The sequence below is a fragment of the Coregonus lavaretus genome, assembly GCF_964263955.1.
Source record: "Coregonus lavaretus genome assembly, contig: HAP1_SCAFFOLD_1696, whole genome shotgun sequence".
NCBI lineage: Eukaryota > Metazoa > Chordata > Actinopteri > Salmoniformes > Salmonidae > Coregonus > Coregonus lavaretus.
Genome location: NW_028162908.1, coordinates 1 through 25748, shown reverse-complemented (window position 1 = coordinate 25748; position 25748 = coordinate 1). Strand labels below are relative to the sequence as shown.

The 25748-nt window shown below is 43.4% G+C and overlaps 2 protein-coding genes across 3 annotated transcripts; one reads left to right on the top strand and one right to left on the bottom strand.

The window, feature by feature from the left end:
- Positions 1–1831: 1831 nt before the first annotated feature.
- Positions 1832–11724, bottom strand: phc3 (polyhomeotic homolog 3). 2 transcript variants are annotated; one of them, XM_084193486.1, is made up of 11 exons: positions 11642–11724; positions 9704–10448; positions 9357–9506; positions 8637–8850; positions 7365–8510; positions 6832–7085; positions 6518–6677; positions 6316–6427; positions 5100–5220; positions 4721–4937; positions 1832–2594 (listed from the first exon to the last, which is right to left on the bottom strand). In XM_084193486.1, exons 2-11 carry the CDS (start codon positions 10427–10429, stop codon positions 2440–2442), a joined length of 3255 nt encoding a protein of 1084 aa, XP_084049612.1. In that variant the 5' UTR covers positions 10430–10448; positions 11642–11724; the 3' UTR covers positions 1832–2439. The 2 variants fall into 2 exon arrangements, with proteins under 2 accessions (XP_084049612.1, XP_084049613.1); XM_084193487.1 differs by lacking the exon at positions 11642–11724 and adding an exon at positions 10540–10611.
- An 8890-nt stretch (positions 11725–20614) lies between these two features.
- LOC311118696 (E3 ubiquitin-protein ligase TRIM35-like) lies at positions 20615–24479 on the top strand. Its single transcript, XM_084193485.1, has 6 exons — positions 20615–21294; positions 21646–21741; positions 21824–22054; positions 22157–22179; positions 22271–22389; positions 22815–24479. The coding sequence occupies exons 1-6, from the start codon at positions 20890–20892 to the stop codon at positions 23369–23371; spliced, it is 1431 nt and encodes a 476-aa protein (XP_084049611.1). The 5' UTR covers positions 20615–20889; the 3' UTR covers positions 23372–24479.
- The last annotated feature ends 1269 nt before the right edge of the window (positions 24480–25748 follow it).

The following is a 25748-nucleotide window of genomic DNA, read 5'->3' as shown; positions in this document are numbered from 1 at the left end:
TCCCCCACAATGAAATCGGGGAGGGGACTGTGGATCTGTCTATCTGGCATTTACAAAATTACACTGATTGGCCAGATGGTGGCTCTATAATAAGAGATTGAAAATGCAAACTTTGAAAGGTCACGCCCCTCACACCCTTAGAACAAAAGTCATGAAATTCGGTACATAGGTCCCTCTCATAAGGTTCGCCATGATGGATTTTCCACCATTTAGAATTTTGTGAAAAACACTTAAAATGCTACTCTTCTGGTACCGAATGACTGATCTGCACGATACTTGATATGTGGCATCTATGGACAAAGATCTCTCAAAGCAATATTTTACAGACTAGTACCTCAAATAACCTGGCCGTTATTGACCAATAAACATTTACGTGGTCGTGGCCTGGCACATTAATGCATATAAATCAGTCAAGGATGTTCGTATTGTAACAAAATTTGTTAAACATGTTGCAAACACTGTCAAGACTCAACATATGCAGGAACATTCATATTGACCACACGGTGGCGCTATAACGGGTAAATGTCTCTTGATCTGTTTGACTCAGAGTGATGAAATTTGGCACACATGCTCAGGGATATGAGTCTAGCTAACCCACGCAATACCTCAGACACCACTGGGCCGATTTTGATGAAACTTAGGTGAATGATGCGTCTTGCCATAGAGATCCGGCATTTACAAAATTACAATGATTGGCCGAAGGAGGGCGCTGCATCATTCGTGGGGGACGACATGTTTACTGTTGCATTGTTTTTGATTAAATATACCTATTATGGTGAATATTATGATTGAATTGTTTACAACACACTATGTTAGGCAACATAAATAGGTTTAACCACATTTCATGACCATGGGGTCAATTAATCAATATTCATACTTAAAGGTGCGATATGCAGAAATCGCTCTGCCATTTCCTTGTTGCTAAAATTCTAATAGTTCACCTAATTTCAGTTTATGTGACAAAACAAGCAATTATGTGTAGAGAATCATTGTACCATCTAAACCACTGTGAAATATATTTTCCATAACCAAAGGTATTGTATTTTCAGCTGTTTTGAAGCTGGTGTACAAAACCAAAAGTAAAAGAAGCAAAAACAAAACTTTAGAAAGGGAAGCATAGAAATAGCGGATAATTGAATATGTTTGGACATAAAAAATTATCATAATTTGTTAAACATCAGTCCTTATTTAACAATGCTGACCTACCTATAAAAAGCCATTCAAGCAGACCTAAAGTAATTTTTGTAATATTGTTCTGAGTAAAAATGCTATGCAAATTGCTATTCTAATATGGCATTGCTGGTATGACCTCCTTTTGACTTCTCAACCGTCTGTTAGAGCTCTGTTATTTCCAAAATGAACATCAAGTTGAAAAAAAGTTATTATTTTAGTTGTTAGTAATAGGAATTTAGGGTGAAATCATTTTAAACATGTTTTTCAAGAAGAGACAGTTAAAGGGTTAAAAACACATTTCAGCAGTGTTGAAATTGCAACTGGTTCCAGATTGGTTTGGCATAAACACAGATTGATTCAACAATAATAGGTCTGTGCTGCTTTAGAAGGTTTTTCATGTATGAACTTAAGACATTGTGCTCCAGAGAAGCATCAGTGATAGGAATATAAATATGATGCATTGGTTTTTATGTAATTCATATAGAATTTTTCTTGATCATTGTTTCCATATGAGTTGAGAATATTGCAGCTGCAGTCTTTCTACTAGCAAACGTGACCCCTCACCTCCATCTGGTGGCCGGAGTTAATAGTGAGATGGGTCATTTCATTGACTACAAAATATCACAATACCAATACAGAGGCAATAAAACAATGTCCATAAATTAATTGGATTTATTACAGAGTTTGAAGAGGCAGGATAAGGGAAAACATTATGGCATCTCACAAAATTGACATGGTTATGAGTCAAATAAGATCTAACTTTTTCTCAGAAGAGATCTTATATAAAAACATAATAATTGATTTAGTTAAGACATTATTTTCTACAAAGTGATTTAAAAATGTCTGTGTATCAACTTCGTAAAATCAGAAAGTATTTTACAGTTTACATGTGATACCACATTTTAAAATAATAACCAAATACACAAATTCATAATACTGTATATTACAAATCCATAATTAAATCGTTTGAGTTACGCCCAATAGACTGCATTGTAAAATATGTACACAGACACAATAGAATAGAAAAAGTCCCCCTGCTCTCTCACTGATCGCTCTCAGCTCTTCATCTCTTGAATGAATCTCTTTATCTCTCTTCTTCTCTGTCCTTTTTTCCTCCTCCACCCTCTCTCTCATCCCTTCTCTCTTCCCCATCTATCAATCACTCTTGTCCCTCTCTTTTTCCACCCTCACCCCTTTCACTTTTTTCCATCTCTCATCTCTCCTCCTTCTCTCATCTCTCCTCCTCCCACCTCTCCTCCTCACTCTCTATCTGTGTCTGAGTGTGTTGATGTGGGCACAGATCTTGAGAGCTGGTCCCAGTTTGATGTTCATGCTGGTCATCAGGTGGTCCTCCGTGAGCAGCAGCAGGGCCTGGCCGTCTATCTCCTGAACACGGAACGCCTCCGCAACCTCCACACAACCTAAAGAAAACATACACACACAGGTTATAACCTACACACAACCTTAAAACAACATTGTTTATTTTTATTTAACCTTTATTTAACTAGGCAAGTCAGTTAAGAACAAATTCTTATTTACAATGACGGCCTACCCCGGCCAAACCCGGACGACGCTGGGCCAATTGTGCGCCGCCCTATGGGCTGCAAAGAAACCACTACTAAAGGACACCCAGGCTATAACCTCCCCACAACCTTAAAACAACATACACCCAGGTTATAACCTCAACACAACCTAAAGATAACATACACCCAGGTTATAACCTCTCCATAACCTTAAAACAACACACACCCAGGTTACAACCTCCACACAACCTAAAGATAACATACACCCAGGATATAACCTCCCCACAACCTCCTTAAAACAACATACACACAGGTTATTATTTTTTATTTTATATTTTTTCTAAACCTTTATTTAAAACAGGGAGTCACATTGAGATTAAAAATCTATTTGACAAGAGAGCCCTGTAAACATTACAATAAAAACAGAATAATACAACAACATACACATACACTACCGGTCAAAAGTTCTAGAACACCTACTCATTCAAGGTTTTTCTTTATTTTTACTATTTTCTACATTGTAGAATAATAGTGAAGACATCAAAACTATGAAATAACACATACGGAATCATGTAGTAACCAAAAAAAGTGTTAAACAAATCAAAATATATTTTATCTTTGAGATTCTTCAAATAGCCACGCTTTGCTTTGATGACAGCTTTGCACACTCTTGGCATTCTCTCAACCAGCTTCATGAGGTAGTCACCTGGAATGAATTGCAATTAACAGGTGTGCCTTCTTAAAAGTTAACTTGTGGAATTTCTTTCCTTCTTCATGCGTTTGAGGCAATCAGTTGTCCATATTATGGCAAGAACAGCTCAAATAAGCAAAGAGAAACGACAGTCCATCATTACTTTAAGACATGAAGGTCAGTCAATACGGAACATTTCAAGAACTTTGAAAGTTTCTTTAAGTGCAGTCGCAAAAACCATCAAGCGCTATGATGAAACTGGCTCTCATGAGGACCGCCACAGGAATGTAAGACCCAGTTACCTCTGCTGCAGAGGATAAGTTCATTAGAGTTACCAGCCTCAGAAATTGCAGCCCAAATAAATGCTTCACAGAGTTCAAGTAACAGACACATCTCAACATCAACTGTTCAGAGGAGACTGTGTGAATCAGGCCTTCATGGTCGCATTGCTGCAAAGAAACCACTACTAAAGGTCACCAATAAGAAGAAGAGACTTGCTTGGGCCAAGAAACACGAGCAATGGACATTAGACCAGTGGAAATCTGCAGCAGAGGTAACTCTGGGTCTTCCAGCAAAGCGTGGCTATTTGAAGAATCTCAAAGATAAAATATATTTTGATTTGTTTAATAATAATAATAATAATATGCCATTTAGCAGACGCTTTTATCCAAAGCGACTTACAGTCATGCGTGCATACATTTTATGGGTGGTCCCGGGGATCGAACCCACTACCCTGGCGTTACAAGCGCCATGCTCTACCAATTGAGCTACAGAGGACCACATGGTTACTACATGATTCCGTATGTGTTATTTCATAGTTTTGATGTCTTCACTATTATTCTACAATGTAGAAAATAGTAAAAATAAAGAAAAACCTTGAATGAGTAGGTGTTCCAGAACTTTTGACCGGTAGTGTATATGTGTATAAAACAATCTAATTCAGCACACAATAAATCAAAATAAACATATTTAATAATATGTTTATAACCTCCCCACAACCTTAAAACAACATACACCCAGGTTATAACCTCCCCATAATCTTAAAACAACATACACCCAGGTTATAACCTCCCCATAATCTTAAAACAACATACACCCTGGTTATAACCTCCCCACAACCTAGAGACAACATACACCCAGGTTATAACCTCCCCACAACCTAAAGACAACATACACCCAGGTTATAACCCCCCCACAACCTTAAAACAACATACACTCAGGTTATAACCTCCCCAAAACCTAAAGACAACATACACACAGGTTATAACCGGCCAACAACCTACAGCAGGGAGATGGGTGAATGTGTGTCCTTGTGTGTGTTTGTGTGTGTTACCTGGCAGTGTGTGTATGAATTCCCAGACTTGCTCTACGCTCCACTGTGCAGGTGTGGGGTCACTAGAGGTCACAGTGGGGTTACTAGGGGTCATCGCTGGCTCTGAGGCCCTCCTTGCCCTCCGTGCCGCTCGGCGTGTCAGCCTGGTCATCATGGGAACAGCATGCCCCTCCTCTTCTTCGTTGTCATGGCTACGGGCGCTCCATATTTCACGGGGCTAAAATAAATTATGTTACAGGAGATGGAACGTGTGAACAGCTGGGTTTGATTTATAAAGGCTTCTACATGCTTATAACATGTTATAAGGCATTACACCTGCAGGCTATACCATAAAGTGTATTACTGTGGAGTGACCTATTTGTTAAAAGTTGTAACTGACCAGTCGCAGTAGGAGAGGCTTCCCAGGCACAGACTCCACCTTGTTTATCTCAGAGCGCCGCCCCTCAGGCTGGCTGCCAGCACTCAGAGCACGCAGACGCTTGGACAGCCCTACATCATACCTAGAGGGAGAAAGACAGAGAGAAAGATGATGATGATATGTCCTTTCTCTGAGCTCTCTGGGGTTGATTTTATCACATCTGACCTCCTGTCTGATCACAGCTTCTGCGTGAGGGTGTATTTTGGTGTGTTTATGAATGTCTGTACAGTACACCTGTAGTAAATAGACTATCTGTGGTTAAACAACAACATCACATAGAACTTGCTGTCTAAGGAATACCTGGGATAGGATAAAGTAATCCTTCTACCCCCCCCCAAAAAAAAAATAAAAAAAAATAATTTAAAAAAAACATTGTAAAGTGGTTATCCCACTGGCTATAAGGTGAATGCACCTATTTGTAAGTGGCTCTGGATAAGAGCGTCTGCTAAATGACGTAAATGTAAATGTAAATGTAGACCAGGGGTTCCCAAAACATTTTTGGCCCGTGACCCCATTTTGATATACATTGTTTTTGCGACCACACCATGTAAAAAAATGTATGTAATCAACGGCCAATGTTTACTTTTTTGACAGTCTATTACAAATCAGTCTGACAGTACTTTTGAAAGTTTTTCAATCTGAAGGAAGTATGGTTTGAAATCAGAATCAGAAAGGTATTGGGAAGTTCAGAAGATCATCAGGCAATCATCTTGTATGCTCTTCTGTGTAGAAAAGAACATCTTCATTGATGATGTTCTTTCCCCCCCAGTCTGATGTAGTGCCTGGTCTTTCCACTCAGTCCTAATGAGTCATGTGCGGCTTGTGGGCATTGTAGAGGGAAACAGAAGACACATACGTGTTCCTGAGTCTTATCTTCTAGTGATGGGGTCATAATATTTTGAAGCTACATTTGTAGGAAGATAACAGAAATCGCTCTGTTTATTACAACCGCATCTAGCGGCTACCGGAGGTTACTGACGTTACCCTGATTCTATGAACCAAATGCTAAAAAATATATATATATATTTTTTGAGTTTCTCTCACTACCCCATTTTCAAATCAGGCAACCCCATATTGGGTCGCAACCCCTAGTTTGAGAAACGCTGGTCTAGACAGAGAGAATAACTAATCTGTCACTGTCTTGTTTCTGTATTCAGCCAATGGGAGTGTGGCTTACCTGCGGGCACAGGAAGTGGAGCAGTATCGCTTGGAGCGGTGGAAGGAGTGGGCGTGGCCTCTCTTCCCACAAGACTCACACTGTAACACCCCCCTCTGTCTCTCTCTGGGACCTAGTGTGGTTTGGATTCAGAGAGATAATTAAATTGAATTGAATATTGAATTGAATATTGACTCAGAACCAGGATATTAAGGTGGTTTACCTGTGAGCGGGTCATCTTTAGCCACACGCTCTTGTTCTGATTCGCTGGAATGTTCCGGTGGCTCTGGTGTGTCTGTCAACGGTAATAACTCCGCCCCCTCTATTTTCCCATTCTGGGAGACACCCTCCTGCCCTCCCAACAACAGAGACGAGCGGTTCACCTGCACAGGTACACACACACACAGGCACGCACACACAAAGGTTATACTGTATATACTGTTAATGTATAAGTATATGACACCAACTAGACACCAGCTATATCCCGTGTAGGAAGATGTACTTTACTAAAAAATGTGTGCGTGTGTGTGTGTTTACCGGGAATGCCTGCAGCCCCTCCTGTATGATGAAGCCCTCCACCAGGTGAGTTAAGACACGCCTCCCGCCCTCTGGCCAGACCCTCTGTGACCAAGGCTTGCGCTCCGATAGGGTGAAGGTCTCTGGGCGGCTCTCTGATAGGCTGAGGGTCTCTGGGTGGGAAGGGCTAACAGGCAGGAGAGGAGGGGGGAGGTCAGATGAAAGGGTGAGGAAGGGTGAGGCAGGGGGAGACTGAGAGGAGAGACTGGACAAGACTGGGGGGAGGAAAAGAGAAGTGGGAGAGGAGGGGGGGGGGGGGAAGAGGAGGGGGGAGAGAGGAGGGAGAGGAGGGGGGAGAGAGGAGGAAGAGGAGGGGGAGAGAGGAGGAAGAGGAGGGGGGAGAGAGGAGGGAGAGGAGGGAGAGAGGAGGAAGAGGAGGGGGAGAGAGGAGGGAGAGGAGGGGGGAGAGAGGAGGAAGAGTTCACAACACAAGGTTAGTTTAAAGTTTAATTAATAGGCCAAGGCTAAAAGTAATGGTGGAGAGACGCTGGTACCTGATTGGTTGTCAGACTGATTGAACATGTTCTCACAGAGGTCCTCTTGGTCCACGTGGGGGAGGTGTGGGGATTGCTCAATGGGACGGTCTGATGGTCTCTGGAGGTTTATGGGGGGTTCTGAGGGAGGGTGTGTGTAGTTCTGAGTAGCCGGGTCTGCATTGAGGTGTGGGTCTATCAGACTGGCCTGGTCAATTGTAGTCCCCTCCTCCTCTCCTTTCATCGCATCTTTCTGTCCTCGCTCCCCCTCCTCTACCTCCATCCTCTCTCTCTCCTCCCCCTCCCCCTCCTCTACCTCCATCCTCTCTCTCTCCTCCCCCTCCTCTACTTCCATCCTCTCTCTCTCCTCCCCCTCCTCTACTTCTGTCATCTCTCTCAGTGTCTCAAATACTTTAACTCTCTCCATCCATTTTTCCTCTCCTCCAGTCCCACCTTTCTCCTCTTCCACCCTCTCTCTATCTCTTTGGTCCTCTTTCTCTCTCACCCGTTCTCCTCTCTTCTCCACAATCCCCCTTTCCTCTCCTCCCACCCTCTCTCTATCCCTCTGCTCCTCTTCCTCTCCCCCCACCCTCTCTCTCTCCTCCCTTACCCCCTGTCTCCCCACTTCTCCTTCTGGCTCAATGTGTCTGGCCTGATAACGAGGGTAGGGTAGGGGTGAGTTGGGTTTGTGGATGGAGGAGGTGGGAGAGGGAGAGGCGTGGTCAGAAGTCCTCTGTGGTTGGGCATCGAGCTGAGGCGGTGGGGACTCAAGAACCAGGTGCTTTGATTGGACAGAAGCTGGGGTGTGTGTGTTGGCAGCAGGCTGTAGTTGGCTGCTGAGGCGGTGGGTGGAGCCAGCGGAGAGGGCAATGATTTGCAGCTGCCTTGATGCCGGCGGCAACTGATCAAAACAGGAAGTAGAACCCAAGGGGAGGGGCCTAGAGCCTGAGCTGACCTGCGATTGAGCTGGGGTGGTCTGTATGGGTGGGGTTTGAGATGACAAACTGCTGGCTGGTCGAGTCCACTGTCTGCTGGGCAGGGCCTGTCGGGCAGTGGCAACAGCGATTGGTTGCAGGGCCGGGCTGTGTCTCGGGGGCGCCACTCTGTGGCCATTTGGAGAATGAAGTCTGGGTCTCAGAGGGACAGAACGTACAGAAGAGTAGAGAGCTGGAGAGATGAGACAAAGAGACAGTAAGAAAAGAGAGAGTGATTGAATGGTTTTACTGGACATACTATAAATCACATCTCATTCCTCCTGAACATTCTACTCATTATCACATGTTTATGACTCACTTGGAGGTGGGACTGAGAGGTGCCGGGTGGGTGTGGTCTGTCTGTCTGTTGCCATGGCACTGGGCTGGGGGCGTGGCCGGAGAGGGGGAAAAAGGGGTGTTCGGGGACAAGAGATAGGTGAGGGGGAGGAGGAGGAAGAGGGAGGTTTGAGACGTAAAGAAGGGGGGATTGTGAGAGTTCCAGGAGCAGAGGGGCGCAGGGTTAGACTCTGGAGCTAAGGGGGAGGGAGGGAGGATGGGAGGGAGGGAGGGAGAGAGGGTGGGAGGGAGGGTGGGAGGGAGGGAGGGAGAGAGGGTGGGAGGGAGGGTGGGAGGGAGTGGGGAGGAAAATAAAGAGGGAGGGAGAGAGTGGGGGTTGAGAGGGAGTTTAGTTAAACTTGTGAGACAATCACAATCTTCAGTGGTCTCTCATACACCTAACACCCCTAACACACACCTTCTGAACTGCTCACCTGAGCAGAGGCAGGGCGAGAGCAAGAGCAAGAGGAAGAGGAGGAAGAGGAAGAGGAAGGGACAGGCCGTACCGTAGAGGTGAAAATCAGCTAAGAATGAGAGATCAATAGATACAACGAGAGAGCGAGCGAGAGAGCGAGAGAGAGAGAGAGAGAGGGGGGGGAGCGGAATCTTGAACTGAGGAATCTTGAAAAAGGCCAGTCTCAGGGTTCAGGAGTTTGAAGTTGGTAGAAGTAGGGGTTAGAGGTGTTGGTGTGTGTGTTGTTACCATCTGGGTCCTGAGCAGCATCTGGTCTCGGCTGGAACAAGAACTTCGACCTAGGAGCAAAGCCTGCTGGGATACCCTCTGTCTGACAGACGAGGTGCTCTGATAGGCTTGCACCAGAGTGGGTGTAGCCAGGGGGCGAGGGAAAGGGATCTGAGAGAGAGAGCGAGAGAGAGGTGTATTTTGGAGGTATTTTGAATACTGTACTCTAGGTTAAAGGAATGTAAACCAATTGATCCAGGAATGGATGTGGTTGTCTGTGTAGTCAATTGTGTGTGTATGTGTGTCTACTTGTGCCTGTATGTGTGGCTGGTTACATCGTGTGCGGCTTTTGTTTTATGGTCAGTTACCTGTCTGCTGGCCGGGGTATGGAAAGGCGTGATTGGTGGAGAGGTGGGCGTGGAGACTGGCCTTGCATTACCATTGGTCAAGAAGGAGGAAGTCCCGGGAGCAGAAGACATGTTGCCGTGGGTTACAGAGGAGGGGGGCAGAGAAGTGATGGCCGATACAGTGGGGGAGGGAGTGAGTAGAGGGGGAGTAAAGGGGAAAGGAGCAGGTTTGTGAATGACTTTAGTGGGGGAGGAGGGAGAGGGGGCATGCTTGGGTGTAGGTAGAGAGGGTGTGAGTGTGGGGGGAGTAGGGTTGGGGATGAGTATTGTAGGGGTGACGGGGTTGGGAGTGAGTGAGGGGGAAGTAGGTGTAGATGTTGGGGTGGGGGTGGGGGTGAGTACCATAGGGGTGAGGGTAGTGTGGGTTTTACGGGTGAGAGTAGGGGGAGGTGAGGGGTCGGGGTTCAGTTTATGGGGATTGGGGGTGGGTGTAGATGAGGAAGAGGGTGTGCATGTAGAGCTGAGGGTGAGCGTACTAGTAGAGGGAGTGGGGGTGAGTTTAGGAGGGTGGGAGGGATTACGTTTAGGGGGAGTAGGGGTGAGTGTTGTAGGGGTGTGAGCAGCTGAAGACCTATTGGGGGACAGGGGGCTGGGGCTCCTGGTGGGTCCCTCTCTGGTCTCCGTTCTCTCTCCCTCTGTCTCTGCTCTGCTCTCTGTGCATGTCTCCAAGGCCGGGTCTGTCTCCATCCCTCTAGGATTCCGCACGCTGCAGGAGGACACACACACAGCATCAGACCTCTGTCTCTGTTTTACATTGTAGTTAATGATTTCAGCTGCGGCTACAGAAACCCCCCCACCTTTGGTCAAATCAGGAATGTCACTCCACCTTCCGAAGACACTTGAAACCCCACCTCTTTAAGGAATACCTGGGATAGGATAAAGTAATCATTCTACCCCCCCTTACCACACCCCCACAACAACAACAAAAAAACTGGCTATAAGGTGAATGCACCAATTTGTAAGTCGCTCTGGATAAGAGCGTCTGCTAAATGGCGTAAATGTAATGTAAATGTAATGTAATGAATGTTTCCCAAATCTTCCCACAAAACCGTTTAGACCTATGCACTTCAACTTTGTAACAAAGTAATGGTAAACAATTTGACCTACTTTTATAGGCCCACTCAGCATATTACTTAATTTATAATGGAAATATACGGGGATAATCATTGCCTCAGCAGGTGCCACCCACATGTGCCAGATGCAACATCTGGGTCTAGACTCAGTGCCTCTGGGGCTGCGCTGGTGACTAGTGTCTTGCCTTTAATTATCATGTTTATGATGACGATGCTTAGGCTACTTTGTCAACAAATATCCTGCCAAGAAAATCCCAACCTATTAAAACATGTGGCTGTCATGGAATGTTCTATCAAAACCACCAAGAAAGAGTAGCCTACATAAGTAGGCCTACCCCAAACCAGTTGTGACGCATGCAGCCGAGCCTATACTCTCTATCCATAAGCAAAGAGGAAACGCACGTTTGTTTATCTATAGGCTACTCCTTCTGTCAATGTCAGTGAAGGAAGGCTGAACTGCGTTTCTGGACATTACAAATGACAGTCAGTAGGCTAAAAGGGGCGTTCGTTGAGACACATTGCACGCTCCACTTCCTGGATTTGAGAGAACACAGAATGTGTATTCAACAGCAGCACGTCACAACATCAGCCCCGATAAAATTATATTTATGACTTTGCATCGCTTGTGATAAACCTTCCACAAAATGAAAGTGGCAGGTAAACACAATCCTAGTCAGACGCGGATGTTTCAACAACAAGTGTGAAATATATGCTACGAATATTTCAGAGTAGCTAAATGTGAGTTTATGGTTAATATAATCACCCCAATGATTCGTAAATTGTCCCATCTGTGCTCCCCTTACCACCCCCACCCACACCGCCATACCTGCCGGGGGTCTGTGTGGAGGCAGACCGCTCAGGGAGGCCAGAGAGTCGGGTGCGATGGGCCAGTCAGTCCGCCAGATGGGAGGAATGGAGAGAGAGTACAGTAGCGTAGAGCTGTGACGCTCACAGAGCACGTAGAGCAGAAAGAAAGGCGAGACAGCACCACGCACAGTGCAGGAGGACCGCAAACAAATTAACTGTGTGTGTGCAGTGGCATCTTGCCCATAGAGGCCCCAACCTGGACTCAAACCAGAGACCCTCTGAACACATCGACAACAGTCACCCATGAAGCATCGCAGAACAAGGGAAACAACTACTTCCATGTCTCAGAGCGAGTGATCACCGATTGAAACGCTACTAGCGCGCACCGCTAACTAGCTAGCCAGCCATTTCAGACCAGTTACACTCACCCTCCTTTGACCTCCTCCTTCTCCGCAGTAACCCCAGCATCTGGGCAGAGCCCAACTGACTGATCTGGGTCATCAGCATCAATGTAACAGTATTACTTCTGTCCCTCTCCTTGCCCCAACCTAAGCTCGAACCAGGGACCCTCAGCCCACATCAACAACTGCCTTTCCACAAAGCATCGTTACCTATCGCTCCACAAAAGCCGCAGCCAAGGAGATGCCTACGACACTAGATACTCTAGTGCATGCAGTATTGTCAGTGGAGGAGGGAGAGTGTAGAGTGACATACACAGCATTTGATGGGCAGGAGGTATGTTTGTAAATGAATTTAATCAAGCTATGTAGCCTATTGATTCCTTCTTGATGAATAAATAATACGAAAACGTTTTGTTGTTTCTCTGTACAACTGGCAAGGTTGCTAGACTTTAGAAAAGCAAACATTTACTAAATAAACTGAAAAATATACAGTGCATTCGGAGTGTATTCAGACCCCTTGACTTTTTCAACATTTTGTTACGTTACAGCCTTATTCTAAATTGGATTAAGTTGTTTCTTTTTCTCATCAATCTACACACAATACCCTATAATGACAAAGCAAAAACAGTTTTTTTTGTGTGCAAATTTATTAAAAATCAAAAACGGAAATATCACATTTACGTAAGTATTCGGACCCTTTACTCAGTACTTTGTTAAAGCACCGTTGGCAGCGATTACAGCCTCAAGTCTTCTTGGGTGTGACACTACAAGGTTGGCACAACTGTATTTGGATTCCGCTGAAAAACATCCCCACAGCATGATGTTGCCACCACCATGCTTCACCGTAGGGATGGTGCCAGGTTTCCTCCAGACGTGACGCTTGGCATTCAGGCCAAAGAGTTCAATCTTGGTTTCATCAGACCAGAGAATCTTGTTTCTCATGGTCTGAGAGTCCTTCAGATGCCTTTTACTCCTGAGTGGCGCAGTGGTCTAAGGCACTGCATCGCAGTGCTAACTGTGCCACTAGAGATCCTGGTTCTAATCCAGGCTCTGTCGCAGCCGGCCGCGACCGGGAGACTCATGGGCGGCGCACAATTGGCCCAGCGTCATCCAGGGTAGGGGAGGGAATGGCCGGCAGGGATGTAGCTCAGTTGATAGAGCATGGCGTTTGCAACGCCAGGGTTGTGGGTTTGATTCCACGGGGGGCCAGTATAAAAATTTTTATGTATGTTTTCACTAACTGTAAGTCGCTCTGGATAAGAGCGTCTGCTAAATGACTAAAATGTAAATGTAGCAAACTCCAAGCGGGCTGTCATTTGCCTTTTACTGAGGAGTGGCTTCCATCTGGCCACTCTACCATAAATGCCTGATTGGTGGAGTGCTGCAGTGATGGTTGTCCTTCTGGAAGGTTCTCCCATCTCCACAGAGGAACTCTGGAGATTTTTCAGAGTGACCATCGGGTTCTTGGTCACCTCCCTGACCAAGGCCCTTCTCCCCCGATTGCTCAGTTTGGCCGTGTGACCAACTCTAGGAAGTGTCTTGGTGGTTCCAAACATCTTCCATTTAAGAATGATGGAGGCCACTGTGTTCTTGGGGACCTTCAATGCTGCAGAAATGTTTCGGTACCCTTCCCAAGATCTGTGCCTCAACACAATCTTGTCTCAGAGCACTACGGACAATTCCTTCAACCTCATGGCTTGGTTTTTGCTCTGACATGCACTGTCAATTGAATCAATTGAATTTACCACAGGTGGGCTCCAATCAAGTTGTAGAAATATCTCAAGGATGATCAATGGAAACAGGATGCACCTGAGCTCAATTTCGAGTATCACAGCAAAGGGTCTGAATACTTATGTAAATGAGATATTTCTGTATTTTATTTTGTATAAATTAGCAAACATTTCTAAAAACCTGTTTTCGCTTTGTCGTTATGGGGTATTGTGTGTAGATTGATGAGGGGGAAAAAATTATTTAATCCATTTTAGAAAAGGCTGTAATGTAACAAAATTTGGAAAAAGTCAAGGGTTCGGAATACTTTCCAAATGCACTGTACAAAACCTTGCTGAAAGCATACCCAACTGACAATAAATATAAACTTTTGTAACCAAGACTTAAAAATAACTGATGCTGACACAAGATGGAGGGAAGTTGGAGCTTTACTAACAAAATTACAGTTAACGAAAATGTATGCTTAATCCAGTATAAACAAATGTCTAGAATTGATTATACAAGAGACAAAATTCACAAATGTTACAGCACAAAGGCAGAGTCATGTATTATGTGTAAAACTAATAATGATTCAATAATCCATGCTTTCTGGGAATGCTATAAAGTCCAAAAATTATGGGCGGAGCTAGAAAGTTGGCAGTCAGAAGTATTACAATGTAAACTTATGGGCTGGACGATTCTCTTCTCATCACTCATCTTGAAAAAATGCATACTAAAAACTTGGAAATCAATCAATCCGCCATCCTTAACACAATGGAAAAATTTAATGATTTATTATAGAAATATTGAAATAGCATTGGCAACCGTGAAAAACAAATTGGTACAATTTAAGGCTAAGTGGCAAACAATAATGCAGGCAGTAGGGATGGAGGTGTGAGCATGCAGGTACTAGGGATGGAGGGGTGAACAAGCAGGTCTGGGCAGGGATGAGATGTAGTCATTGTTTGTGTGCTTCTGTAAGTTGTTGTTCATATGTATCTGGAGTGGAACAAAAACTAACAAAAATGACAAATGTAATATTAGAATTCTCTAACCCCCGCCAACCTCACGCACTTTGTGCCCCCTCTAAAATAATGGGTGCATGACGCCCCTGTTGTGTGTGTGTGTGTGTGTGTGTGTATGTGTGATGCATAAGTCATAGGCTACCCATTATTTAAAAGATCTCCTGTTATTTCTTATGAGTTTTTGGTGGCTACACATTTCTTCTTTTTCCTGAACAAAAGTGTCTTCTGTCTTAATCTCACTACCATAGCCGCGGGAAGTAGTTTGGGGGTGCTGCGATCCTTTTGCCAAGGGGGGATGCAGATTATTTTTTTGCCCACTCTAAAGACATCTATATTGGCCCGTTAATACAGGACTAGTAAAGGCCCAGTGCACTACTTTTGTGAAAACATTTAAACTAAATGTATTTGAGCGTTTAATAGCATTTGTAACTTGAGTCTGATAATTATCTGTACAAAATAGTTAATCTGATAATACTTGTGGAATATAAAAATACTTTGCAAATGCAACTTATTTCTATGTGGAAACTGAAATGGTCTATTCATTCCTTTTCCATTTTAGTAGACGCTCTTATCCAGAGTAATTTACAGTAGTGAGTGCATACATTTTCATACTTTTTCGTACTGGTCCCCTGTGGGAATCCAACCCACAACCCTAGCTATTGCAAACTCCATACTCCACCAACTGAGCCAAATCATCACAAACCATTTAATGTCTCGATGTACTCAATTACTGTATTGTGCATTGTTTTTCTTCATGGTGATGGAAAGTCTACAGGTACAAACCTAGATGACCTGCCTATGTACAATACAGTAATGTACATTTACATTGTGGTTTGCAAGGATAGTAAATTAATACTACACAAAAAGTGGTTGTTTTCCATGTTATATGATCAAGAAAAATATTTATTTTGATGTGGATGTTTTGTGTCTTTGCCCATAACTTTGCAACTTTTGATGTAAATGTTTGAGGACAGGGTTTTGTTCTTTCTGGATTCCATTAAAATGACAATCGCAGAGAAAGAGACAGGGCAACAACTCTTACAATTCCAACTATTGAATCCTGCAAGATACAGTTCTTAATTATACAACTACCTTTTTTGCCAAAGCAGAGATGCTGAAAAAAATTATGGGCCCATGCTACAGATGTCTATATTTAATACCAGTGAAGGCCCAGTGCACTACTTTCAATAAATACATTATTTTCCCCCAAAAAAATAATATACATTTTTTAATTCTGTTTTTTTTTAGCACCCCTACTTCCCGCGGCTTTGCTCACTACAAGGTCAAGCATCCTTTGGGGATTCTAACCAGTCAGTAATCGGATCACTGTAAAACCTATTGAACTTAATTTGCCCTGGCAGGCTGCGCGCTGCACGGGATTCCACGGTCAACAACCGGTCGCCAGCTGAAGGCAGACAAGCCAGACGTGAGTTCCACAGCATCCAGCACCTCATAGGCTAATAGCCTACTAATTTAAAGATTTGATAAGACAATAGTAGAACGATGACACAACCGATTCAACTATCATTGACGAGGTGAGGTGAGGTGCGGAATAAGGAATTTATTTGGAGCCCTTGACCTAGCCTATATTTTTGTTTTCTTGATAAAATGCCGACCACAAGGGTCATCAAGCAAAAGCCTGTTATTGAAACGAAAACAAGAGTCGTCGAAGAGAAAACAAAACCGGTTGAAACGAAACCAGCATCGATATCTCAACTCAAAGTCACAGCTCCTCGCAAACCGCGGGCGACGAGCTGTCCGCGATGTATCCATAGTAACCGATGCGAGACCACGAACACCCATCAGCAGGGCAAGTTGTGCGCCCCCAGGTGCGATAGGAGAGCGAGGTCAACCTCCACCGCTCCCAAATCAACACTCTCCTCTTCGAAATCAGCTGTGCTCTGTCAAAAACCAACAGCCACATCTCCAAAATCAACTGTAACTTCTTCAAAGTCTAAAGAAGCAGCTCAGGTGGCGCAGAAAGAAGAACGCACGTCGAGACCCAGGGCACACTATGCCATTCAGAGGTGAGAGGGACAGCAGAAGTACTTTTCCTCCTCAAGGCCCTATGGGTAGTCAACCCTGGTCCTGGAGAGTTGCTGGGTTTCAGTGCTTATAGGCTACTCCTGGCTCCAGCCCTGCTCTGACACACTGGATTCTCAGCTGGGACCTTTGATTAGCTGAATCAATTGTGTTACTCTAGAGCAATGTTGGAATGAAAGCCTGCACACCCAGTCGCTCTCCAGGAGAGTTGGCCACCCATGCCCTATTAGAGGACTTCTATAGCCTACCTCAATATACTCTAGCCCTATCTGTATAATTATATGCAGGTGTGTCGTGTGTTGTGTACAGGTGGCTGGAAATAGCTCGTCTTCAGCTCCAAGCCATCTGGAGCCCGTTGTATAATCCTAGCTACCACCCGCAGGCACGCAGGTGTTGTGTCAAGCTCTGTTCCCTCACCAGATCCTGTTGCCCCTTTATTACATGCTACAAACTGTCATTTAGACATTTGGCATTTGAATTTCAGAGTAGCATATCTGAAAGCCTGCCAAATTTGATGTAAGCTGCCAGACTGGCTTGTCCCCTTGGCATTACATTACATTTTATTTCATTAATTTCTGTTTCTCGGTTTCAGTCACAAAGCGTTCACGGTCATCCCCCCTAACCCCAAGAAAAGAATAGAGATCCAACAAAGTGAGTCCTTTGGCTTTAACTGTGTTTTGTAACACTGTGAGGAGTGTGCTCTTCATCACCATGATCATACTCATCCTCTAATTGGTTGATTGGGGGGGGGGGGTGTCTCTGTGATTTGTGTGCAGAGGCGGAGGCGGAGCTGGCTGCTCTGGAGGATCTGAGGCTGAGCAGAGCCATACCCTACGTCTCCATTGACCCCAGCAGTGTTGGTGAGACATAGCTACAGATTATACAACACATTATAACACCAGATAATGTGATTTAACCATTATACTTGGATGTACAGTTGTGGCTATACAAAACATCCCCAGAGATTTTTCAACTAACCTGGTATTGGCGATACTATCTTCGTCCTCGATTAGTGGAAAGAGGAGTCTCATAAAATGTCTGTGTCTAGTTGCAGGGGGTCCATTTGAATTTAGAAAATGGTCTGTTATTGAAAGAAATCAATGTTTTGCTCCATGAAGTAATCCAACAATGTGTACACCACCACTGGGGTGGCAGTTAGCCTAGCGGTTAAGAGTGTTGAGCTAGTAACACAAAGGTCGCTGTTTCAAATCCCCGAGCCGACTAGGGGGAAAATCTGTCCACGTGCCCTTGAGCATGATGCTTAATTCTAATTGCTCCTGTAAGTCACTCTGGACAACAGCATCTACTAAAATGTAAATGTATCTTTCAAATCTTCTCTCATTGATTGAGACAGGTGGGTCCACGATGACAGACACCTGTCTCGATCAATGAGAGAAGACTTGAAATAGAGAAGATGGCGGCGTACACATTGTTAGATTACTTCATGGAGCAAAAAATTGATTTATTTTAATAATGGAGCATTTTCTAAATTCAAACAGATCCCCTGCAACTGGACACAGACATTTTATGAGACTCCTGTTTCCAGTGGTGTAATGTACTTAAGTAAAAATACTTTAAAGTACTACTTAAGTAGTTTTTTGGGGGTATCTGCACTTTACTTTACTATTTATATTATTGACAACTTTTACTTTTACTTCACTACATTCCTGAATAAAATAATGTACTTTTAACTCCATACATTTTCATCTATTTCATCTATTTCATCTATCATTGGTCATCTATTACCTCTGATCTAGTGGACTCACTAAACACATGCTTCATTTGTAAATGATGTCTGAGTGTTGGAGACAGCCCTGGGTATCCGTAAATAAAAAAAAACAAGAAAATGGTGTCTTCTGGTTTGCTTAATATAAGGAATTTGAAATGATTTATACTTTTACTTTTGATACTTAAGTATATTTAAAACCAAATACTTTTAGTGTAGGATTTTACTGGGTGACTTTCACTTTTACTCTAGTCATTTTCTATGAAGGTATCTTTACTTTTACTCAAGTATGACAATTTGGTACTTTTTCCACCACTGCCTGTTTTCACGAATCAAGGTTGAAGATATTATTGCCAATACCAGGTTAGTTGAAACATCTCTGGTTACATTTTGTATAGCCACACCTGTAACTACCAGTATAATGGTCCAATTTGGGGGAGTTATCACATTATCTGGTGTTACAATCTGTAGCTAGGTGACACACACACACACACACACACACACACACACACACACACACACACACACACACACACACACACACACACACACACACACACACACACACACACACACACACAACAAAACATCTCCAAGCACATAGATGCGGTGATAAACAAGGTGAGTCATTGAAGAGTTAAATGTCTGGTTATTAATGAGTCTAATGGGGGTAGTTTGACATGCTCCAACATGCTTCACAGCAACTAGCATACTCTCCCTTGGTGGAGCACTGTCTGAAGACATTACTGTGTCTCTGTCAGTAGATGTATTTTCTGTAGTTCTGTTTATAGCCACAAGGGTGCACCATGGTACAACTATTTGTAATAGCTTAAATGAGACAGGTGGATTCGGTAAAATAGTGTGTGTGTGTGTGTGTGTGTGTGTGTGTGTGTGTGTGTGTGTGTGTGTGTGTGTGTGTGTGTGTGTGTGTGTGTGTGTGTGTGTGTGTGTGTATGTGTGTGCAGGTGGGTGTCTGAGTCTGGAGGAGGTGCGGCTAAAGCAGCAGCAGGAAATGCAGGCCAGGAGGAGGCAGAGACAGGTGAGACACACACACTGAGTGGGAGATATTGTCAGGCTATTGGATGTGATGATAATATAGTGGATCTGTTCATATATATTCTTTATATATTGTTTCAGATGAAGAAATATATGTTTGAGACATCACCAGTGGTGTTGGGATGAAGACTGAGCCACAGAGAGACAGAAAGCTTAAGTTATCATTAAAGTGCAGACGCATCATCATCATGTGAATGATGGTTGTTGCCTGTATGTCTAAGTCCAGCACTGGGATCACACATTGTCTAAGTCCAGCACTGGGATCACACATTGTCTGTCCAGCACTGGGATCACACATTGTCTAAGTCCAGCACTGGGATCACACATTGTCTAAGTCCAGCACTGGGATCACACATTGTCTAAGTCCAGCACTGGGATCATTGTCTACGATGTTTCAGTGTCACACTGCATTATTTTACATTTTGTATCAAATAGATATCATGTTAGTTTCATTTAGTAAAAAAAACCAATTGTTAAGTAGGTTACTAAAGTTTTACATCCATCCTTCTGTGTTTAGTGAGTATCACAATGAACTGTACAAATGGTTGTTGTTCTCATGTACTGCATGGCTACAGAACATTGTACTGCTTTTCTTTACCCCCATCATCATTCAGGCTTTCTATGTTTATAAAGTAACACATGTGAATAAAACCTTCCTCTGGAATGCTTCTGAGGTTTACTTTGAAATGTCTGTACACCCGCCAGTGGAGGACAGACTACAGCATACAATCACCCTGTCATTCTAATGACGACACAACTCAACCAAATAGAATCCCTCCTCTCCTCCAATAGTGAGGTGTCTTTGGTATACCATGTAACCTACAGAAGATTTGTGGTAGCGCTCGTGGCACACGGGACACAATACATGAGTGGGGCTTAATCATGGCGTGTGTCTGTTTGAGATTGTAATTCATTGGCGAAATTATGATTTATTTTTGTGAACTGTGTGTACAGGGCGTTAAAGGGACTATGGCCCTACTCATCACGTGGTGTTGTTTTCCTGGTCTCTCAAAGCTCCACCTCCTACTTGACTTCCCTGCCAGAAGTTTAGTGTGTTAACATCAATGGTTGACGTTCATCTCTCATGCGTTCTCTAAACTGCCTACTCTGAGAAACCAGACTGAACACACAGAAAACACTGAGAGGAGAGAAACTGCCTTTACAACTACCTAAATAAATACATACTAAAAACAGGGACCTCAAGCTGCTGCTTAATCACACTACGTTTTTAACAATCAGAATCAAAAGTGAAAGTTAACTTTTGTACAAGGTTCGGTCATTCCATAGGAGGGATTGTCACGAGGACAGAATGGCTTCCAGATTCTCTCTCCCAGAGGACGATCTATCCTGTGCTGTGTGCTGTGACATCTTCAAGGATCCGGTCATCCTGTCATGTAGTCACAGCTTCTGTAAAGCCTGTCTGCAGGAATACTGCAGGGGGAAGGCAGGAAAGGAATGTCCAGTTTGCAGGAGAAGATCTTCAAGGGCAGATCCTCCCTGTAACCTGGTCTTAAAGAACCTGTGTGAGGCATTCTTACAGGAGAGGAGTCGGAGAGATTCAGGGGAGTCTGAGGAGCGCTGCAATCTGCACAACGAGACACTCAAGCTCTTCTGTCTGGAGGATAAACAGCCCATCTGTGTGGTGTGCCAGGCCTCCAGAAAACACAAAAACCATGACTGCTGCCCCATAGACGAAGCTGCACAGGACCACAGGGTACAGTAGAACAAAAATAATAATAGGTACACACAGATTGGTTACATTGATAAGAAAAATATATTAATTTAAATGTAGATAGCTCTGCTGTGTAGGAAACTAAAAAGACAGCAATATTAAACAGCAGCCATTGTCTGCACATTAAGTGATAATTAAGAACAACAGTAGCACAGCATTCTAACCTGTATTCACGTCACATTTTAACATGGAAAAGGACGTTCCTATCAATTCCCCTTGATTTATACACTTTGACTCCTCAGTGAAAAAGCAAAGATACAATCTATTTATCTATTTCTCTCTCTCACACACTCTCTCTCACTCACTCACTCACTCAACATCTGCTTATTCCAGGAAGAACTCCAGACTGTCCTAAAGCCCTTACAGAAGAAGCTGAAGGTCTTTAATGAAGTTAAAGAAATCTGTGATGAAACAGCAAAGCATATTAAAGTAAGGATGTTGAATCAATAGCGTTGTGTAGAGTATGTATGATCCAGTGTTAATGTGGATAGTTTACTACCATTCCTCTCAGAGCCGGGCCCAGAGCACAGAGAGACTGATTAGAAAGGAGTTTGAGAAGCTCCACCAGTTTCTACGAGAGGAAGAGGAGGTGAGGATAGCTGTTCTGAGGGAGGAAGAGGAGCAGAAGAGTCAGATGATGAAGGAGAAGATTGAGGAGATGAGCAGAGAGATATCATCACTTTCAGACACAATCAGAACCCTAGTGGGGGAGCTGAGAGCTGAAGACATCTCATTCCTGCAGGTCAGGACTGCTCTCTCTAAGTTTACATTATTGGTATGTGTATTGGTTGACTGATAAATATTGATTGATTGTTTAATTTAATCTTGTCTTCTGTTTTTTCAGAACTATAAGTCCACAGTGGTAAGGTAAGTGATCTGCCTCCTGTCTCTCTCTTCTCTGTGATTCTGAACCCAACCCTACAGCAACAGCTGTACTGACTCCTGAATGTTCTTCCAGAACCCAGTGCACACTGCCGGATCCACACCTGGTCTCAGGTGCGCTGATAGACGTGGCCAAACACCTGGGAAACCTGCAGTTCAGAGTCTGGGAGAAGATGCAGGGGATTGTGACATACAGTGAGCATGACAGTTTTTCTAGATCACTGAACACTGATCACTAGCCCCGTGTAGCTCAGTTGGTAGAGCATGGCGCTTGCAACGCCAGGGTTGTGGGTTCGATTCCCACGGGGGGCCAGTATGAAAATGTATGTACTCACTAACTGTAAGTTGCTCTGGATAAGAGCGTCTGCTAAATGACTAAAATGTAATGAAACTAATACTATTACCTACTTAGCCAAAACAATAACCTTTTCTACACAACAGTTTGTCATCTCTCATTATCTTCACATTACATGCAAACGCTAAGCACCTTTTTGCAAAACAGTAAACACACACAGCTAGGAGATTAGAGAGCGCACATCATCAACAACAACAACAAACAACAATCATCAATCAATAAACAATAACAAAAATAATACCCTATATCTGTTCTCCCTCCTCAGATCCTGTGATTCTGGACCCCAACACTGCCAACCCAATTCTTATCCTGTCTGAGGATCTGACCAGTGCCATATACAATGAAGAGAGACAGCAGCTTCCTGACAACCCAGAGAGGTTTAATTTCTATAACATGGTCTTGGGCTCTGAGGGCTTTAACTCAGGTGCACACAGCTGGGACGTTGAGGTTGGGTTCAACATAGCCCTGGGTGTGATAGCAGAGTCTGTCCAGAGGAAGAAAAAAGTAGAAAGTGGATTCTGGTGTTTAAGCCTTTGGTGTGTAAGCCACTGTGATGCTTATGCTTATGATGTTGGTGGTGATATTAGATATAAAGTAGAGTCCCCACCAAGGCCAGACATCCAGCTCACATTGAGAAAGAAACCCCAGAGGATCAGAGTGCAGCTGGACTGGGACAGAGGAACGCTGTCATTCTCTGACCCTGATAATAACACATGTTTACACACTATTACACACACTTTCACTGAGAGAGTCTTTCCGTACCTTCTCAATGAATGTGCCCTCCAGCCTCTGAGGATATTACCAGGGAAGGCCTCTGTATAGGTGGAACATAACACTTAGAGCCTCTGTCTATAACGGTGGAACAGAACACTTAGAGCCTCTGTCTATAACGGTGGAACAGAACACTTAGAACCTCTGTCTATAACAGTGGAACAGAACACTTAGAACCTCTGTCTATAACGGTGGAACAGAACAATTAGAGCCTCTGTCTATAACGGTGGAACAGAACACTTAGAACCTCTGTCTATAATGGTGGAACAGAACACTTAGAACCTCTGTCTATAACGGTGGAACAGAACAATTAGAACCTCTGTCTATAACGGTGGAACAGAACACTTAGAGCCTCTGTCTATAACGGTGGAACAGAACACTTAGAACCTCTGTCTATAATGGTGGAACAGAACACTTAGAACCTCTGTCTATAACGGTGGAACAGAACAATTAGAACCTCTGTCTATAACGGTGGAACAGAACACTTAGAACCTCTGTCTATAACGGTGGAACAGAACACTTAGAACCTCTGTCTATAACGGTGGAACAGAACACTTAGAGCCTCTGTCTATAACGGTGGAACAGAACAATTAGAACCTCTGTCTATAACGGTGGAACAGAACAATTAGAGCCTCTGTCTATAACGGTGGAACAGAACACTTAGAGCCTCTGTCTATAACGGTGGAACAGAACACTTAGAACCTCTGTCTATAATGGTGGAACAGAACACTTAGAACCTCTGTCTATAACGGTGGAACAGAACACTTAGAACCTCTGTCTATAACGGTGGAACAGAACACTTAGAGATGATACTGGCGAAGGTTATTTGTGTTTCTTGTCTCAGTTATGAATTGCTCTAAGCAGAAGGAAGGCAAAGCCTGGGAAGCAATACATTGGATTTTAAGTAGACACATTCATTTTGTTATTTTTGAATGTAGCTGAAGCTATGGTTGTTTTTAAATCCATGAGCCACGAAAAATGTTCTTCAGTTTTCCCCCCTATAAATGACTATAATCTTCTTGAGAATGTTGTACTTTTTTAAAATTTTTACTTGCATTGTTTATTTTCTTTATAATATTGAATTTGATTGGCTGAAAATAATATATAGTTTTATTCTGTTGTAAAATGAATGTTAATAAAAACATATTTGTTGATTAATTACTCCCTTCATCTCTCTGAAATAACTAGGCCAGCTCTAAATAAATACTATATATGCTGTGACCAGTTTCTATCAAACATTGACCATTATATACTGTATATATACACTACCAGTCACTATCTTTTACATTGTAGAATAATAGTGAAGACATCAAAACTATGAAATAACACATATGGAATCAAGTAGTAACCAAAAAAGTGTTAAACAAATCAAAATATATTTTATATTTGAGATTCTTCAAATAGCCACCCTTTGCCTTGATGACAGCTTTGCACACTCTTAGCATTCTCTCAACAAGCTTCATGAGGTAGTCACCTGGAATGCATTTCAATTAACAGGTGTGCCTTCTTAAAAGTTAATTTGTGGAATTTCTTTCCTTCTTAATTCGTTTGAGCCAATAAGTTGTGTTGTGACAAGGTATACAGAAGATAGCCCTATTTGGTAAAAGACCAAGTCCATATTATGGCAAGAACAGCTTAAATAAGCAAAGAGTAACAACAGTCCATCATTACTTTAAGACATGAAGGTCAGTCAATATGGAACATTTCAAGAACTTTGAAAGTTTCTTCAAGTGCAGTCGCAAAAACCCCCAAGCACTATGATGAAACTGGCTCTCATAAGGACCCTCACAGGAATGGAAGACCCAGAGTTACCTCTGCTGCAGAGGAGAAGTTCATTAGAGTTACCAGCCTCAGAAATTGCAGCCCAAATAAATGCTTCACAGAGTTCAAGTAACAGACACATCTCAACATCAACTGTTCAGAGGAGAACGCGTGAATCAAGCCTTTATGGTCGAATTGCTGCAAAGAAACCACTACTAAAGGACACCAATAAGAAGAAGAGACTTGCTTGGGCCAAGAAACACGAGCAATGGACATTAGACCGGTGGAAATTTGTCAATTGGTCTGGAGTCCAAATTGGAGATTTTTGGTTCCAACCACCGTGTCATTGTGAGACGCGATGTGGGTGAACGGATGATCTCTGCATGTGTGGTTCCCACCGTAAAGCATGGAGGAGGAGGTGTTATGGTGTGGGAGTGCTTTGCTGGTGACACTGTCTGTGATTTATTTATTACAGCATTCTGCAGCGATACACCATCCCATCTGGTTTGGGCTTAGTGGGACTATAATTTGTTTTTCAACAGGACAATGACTCAATACACCTCCAGGCTGTGTAAGGGCTATTTTACCAAGAAGGAGAGTGATGGAGTGCTGCATCAGATGACCTGGCCTCCACAATCCCCTGACCTCAACCCTATTAAATGGTTTG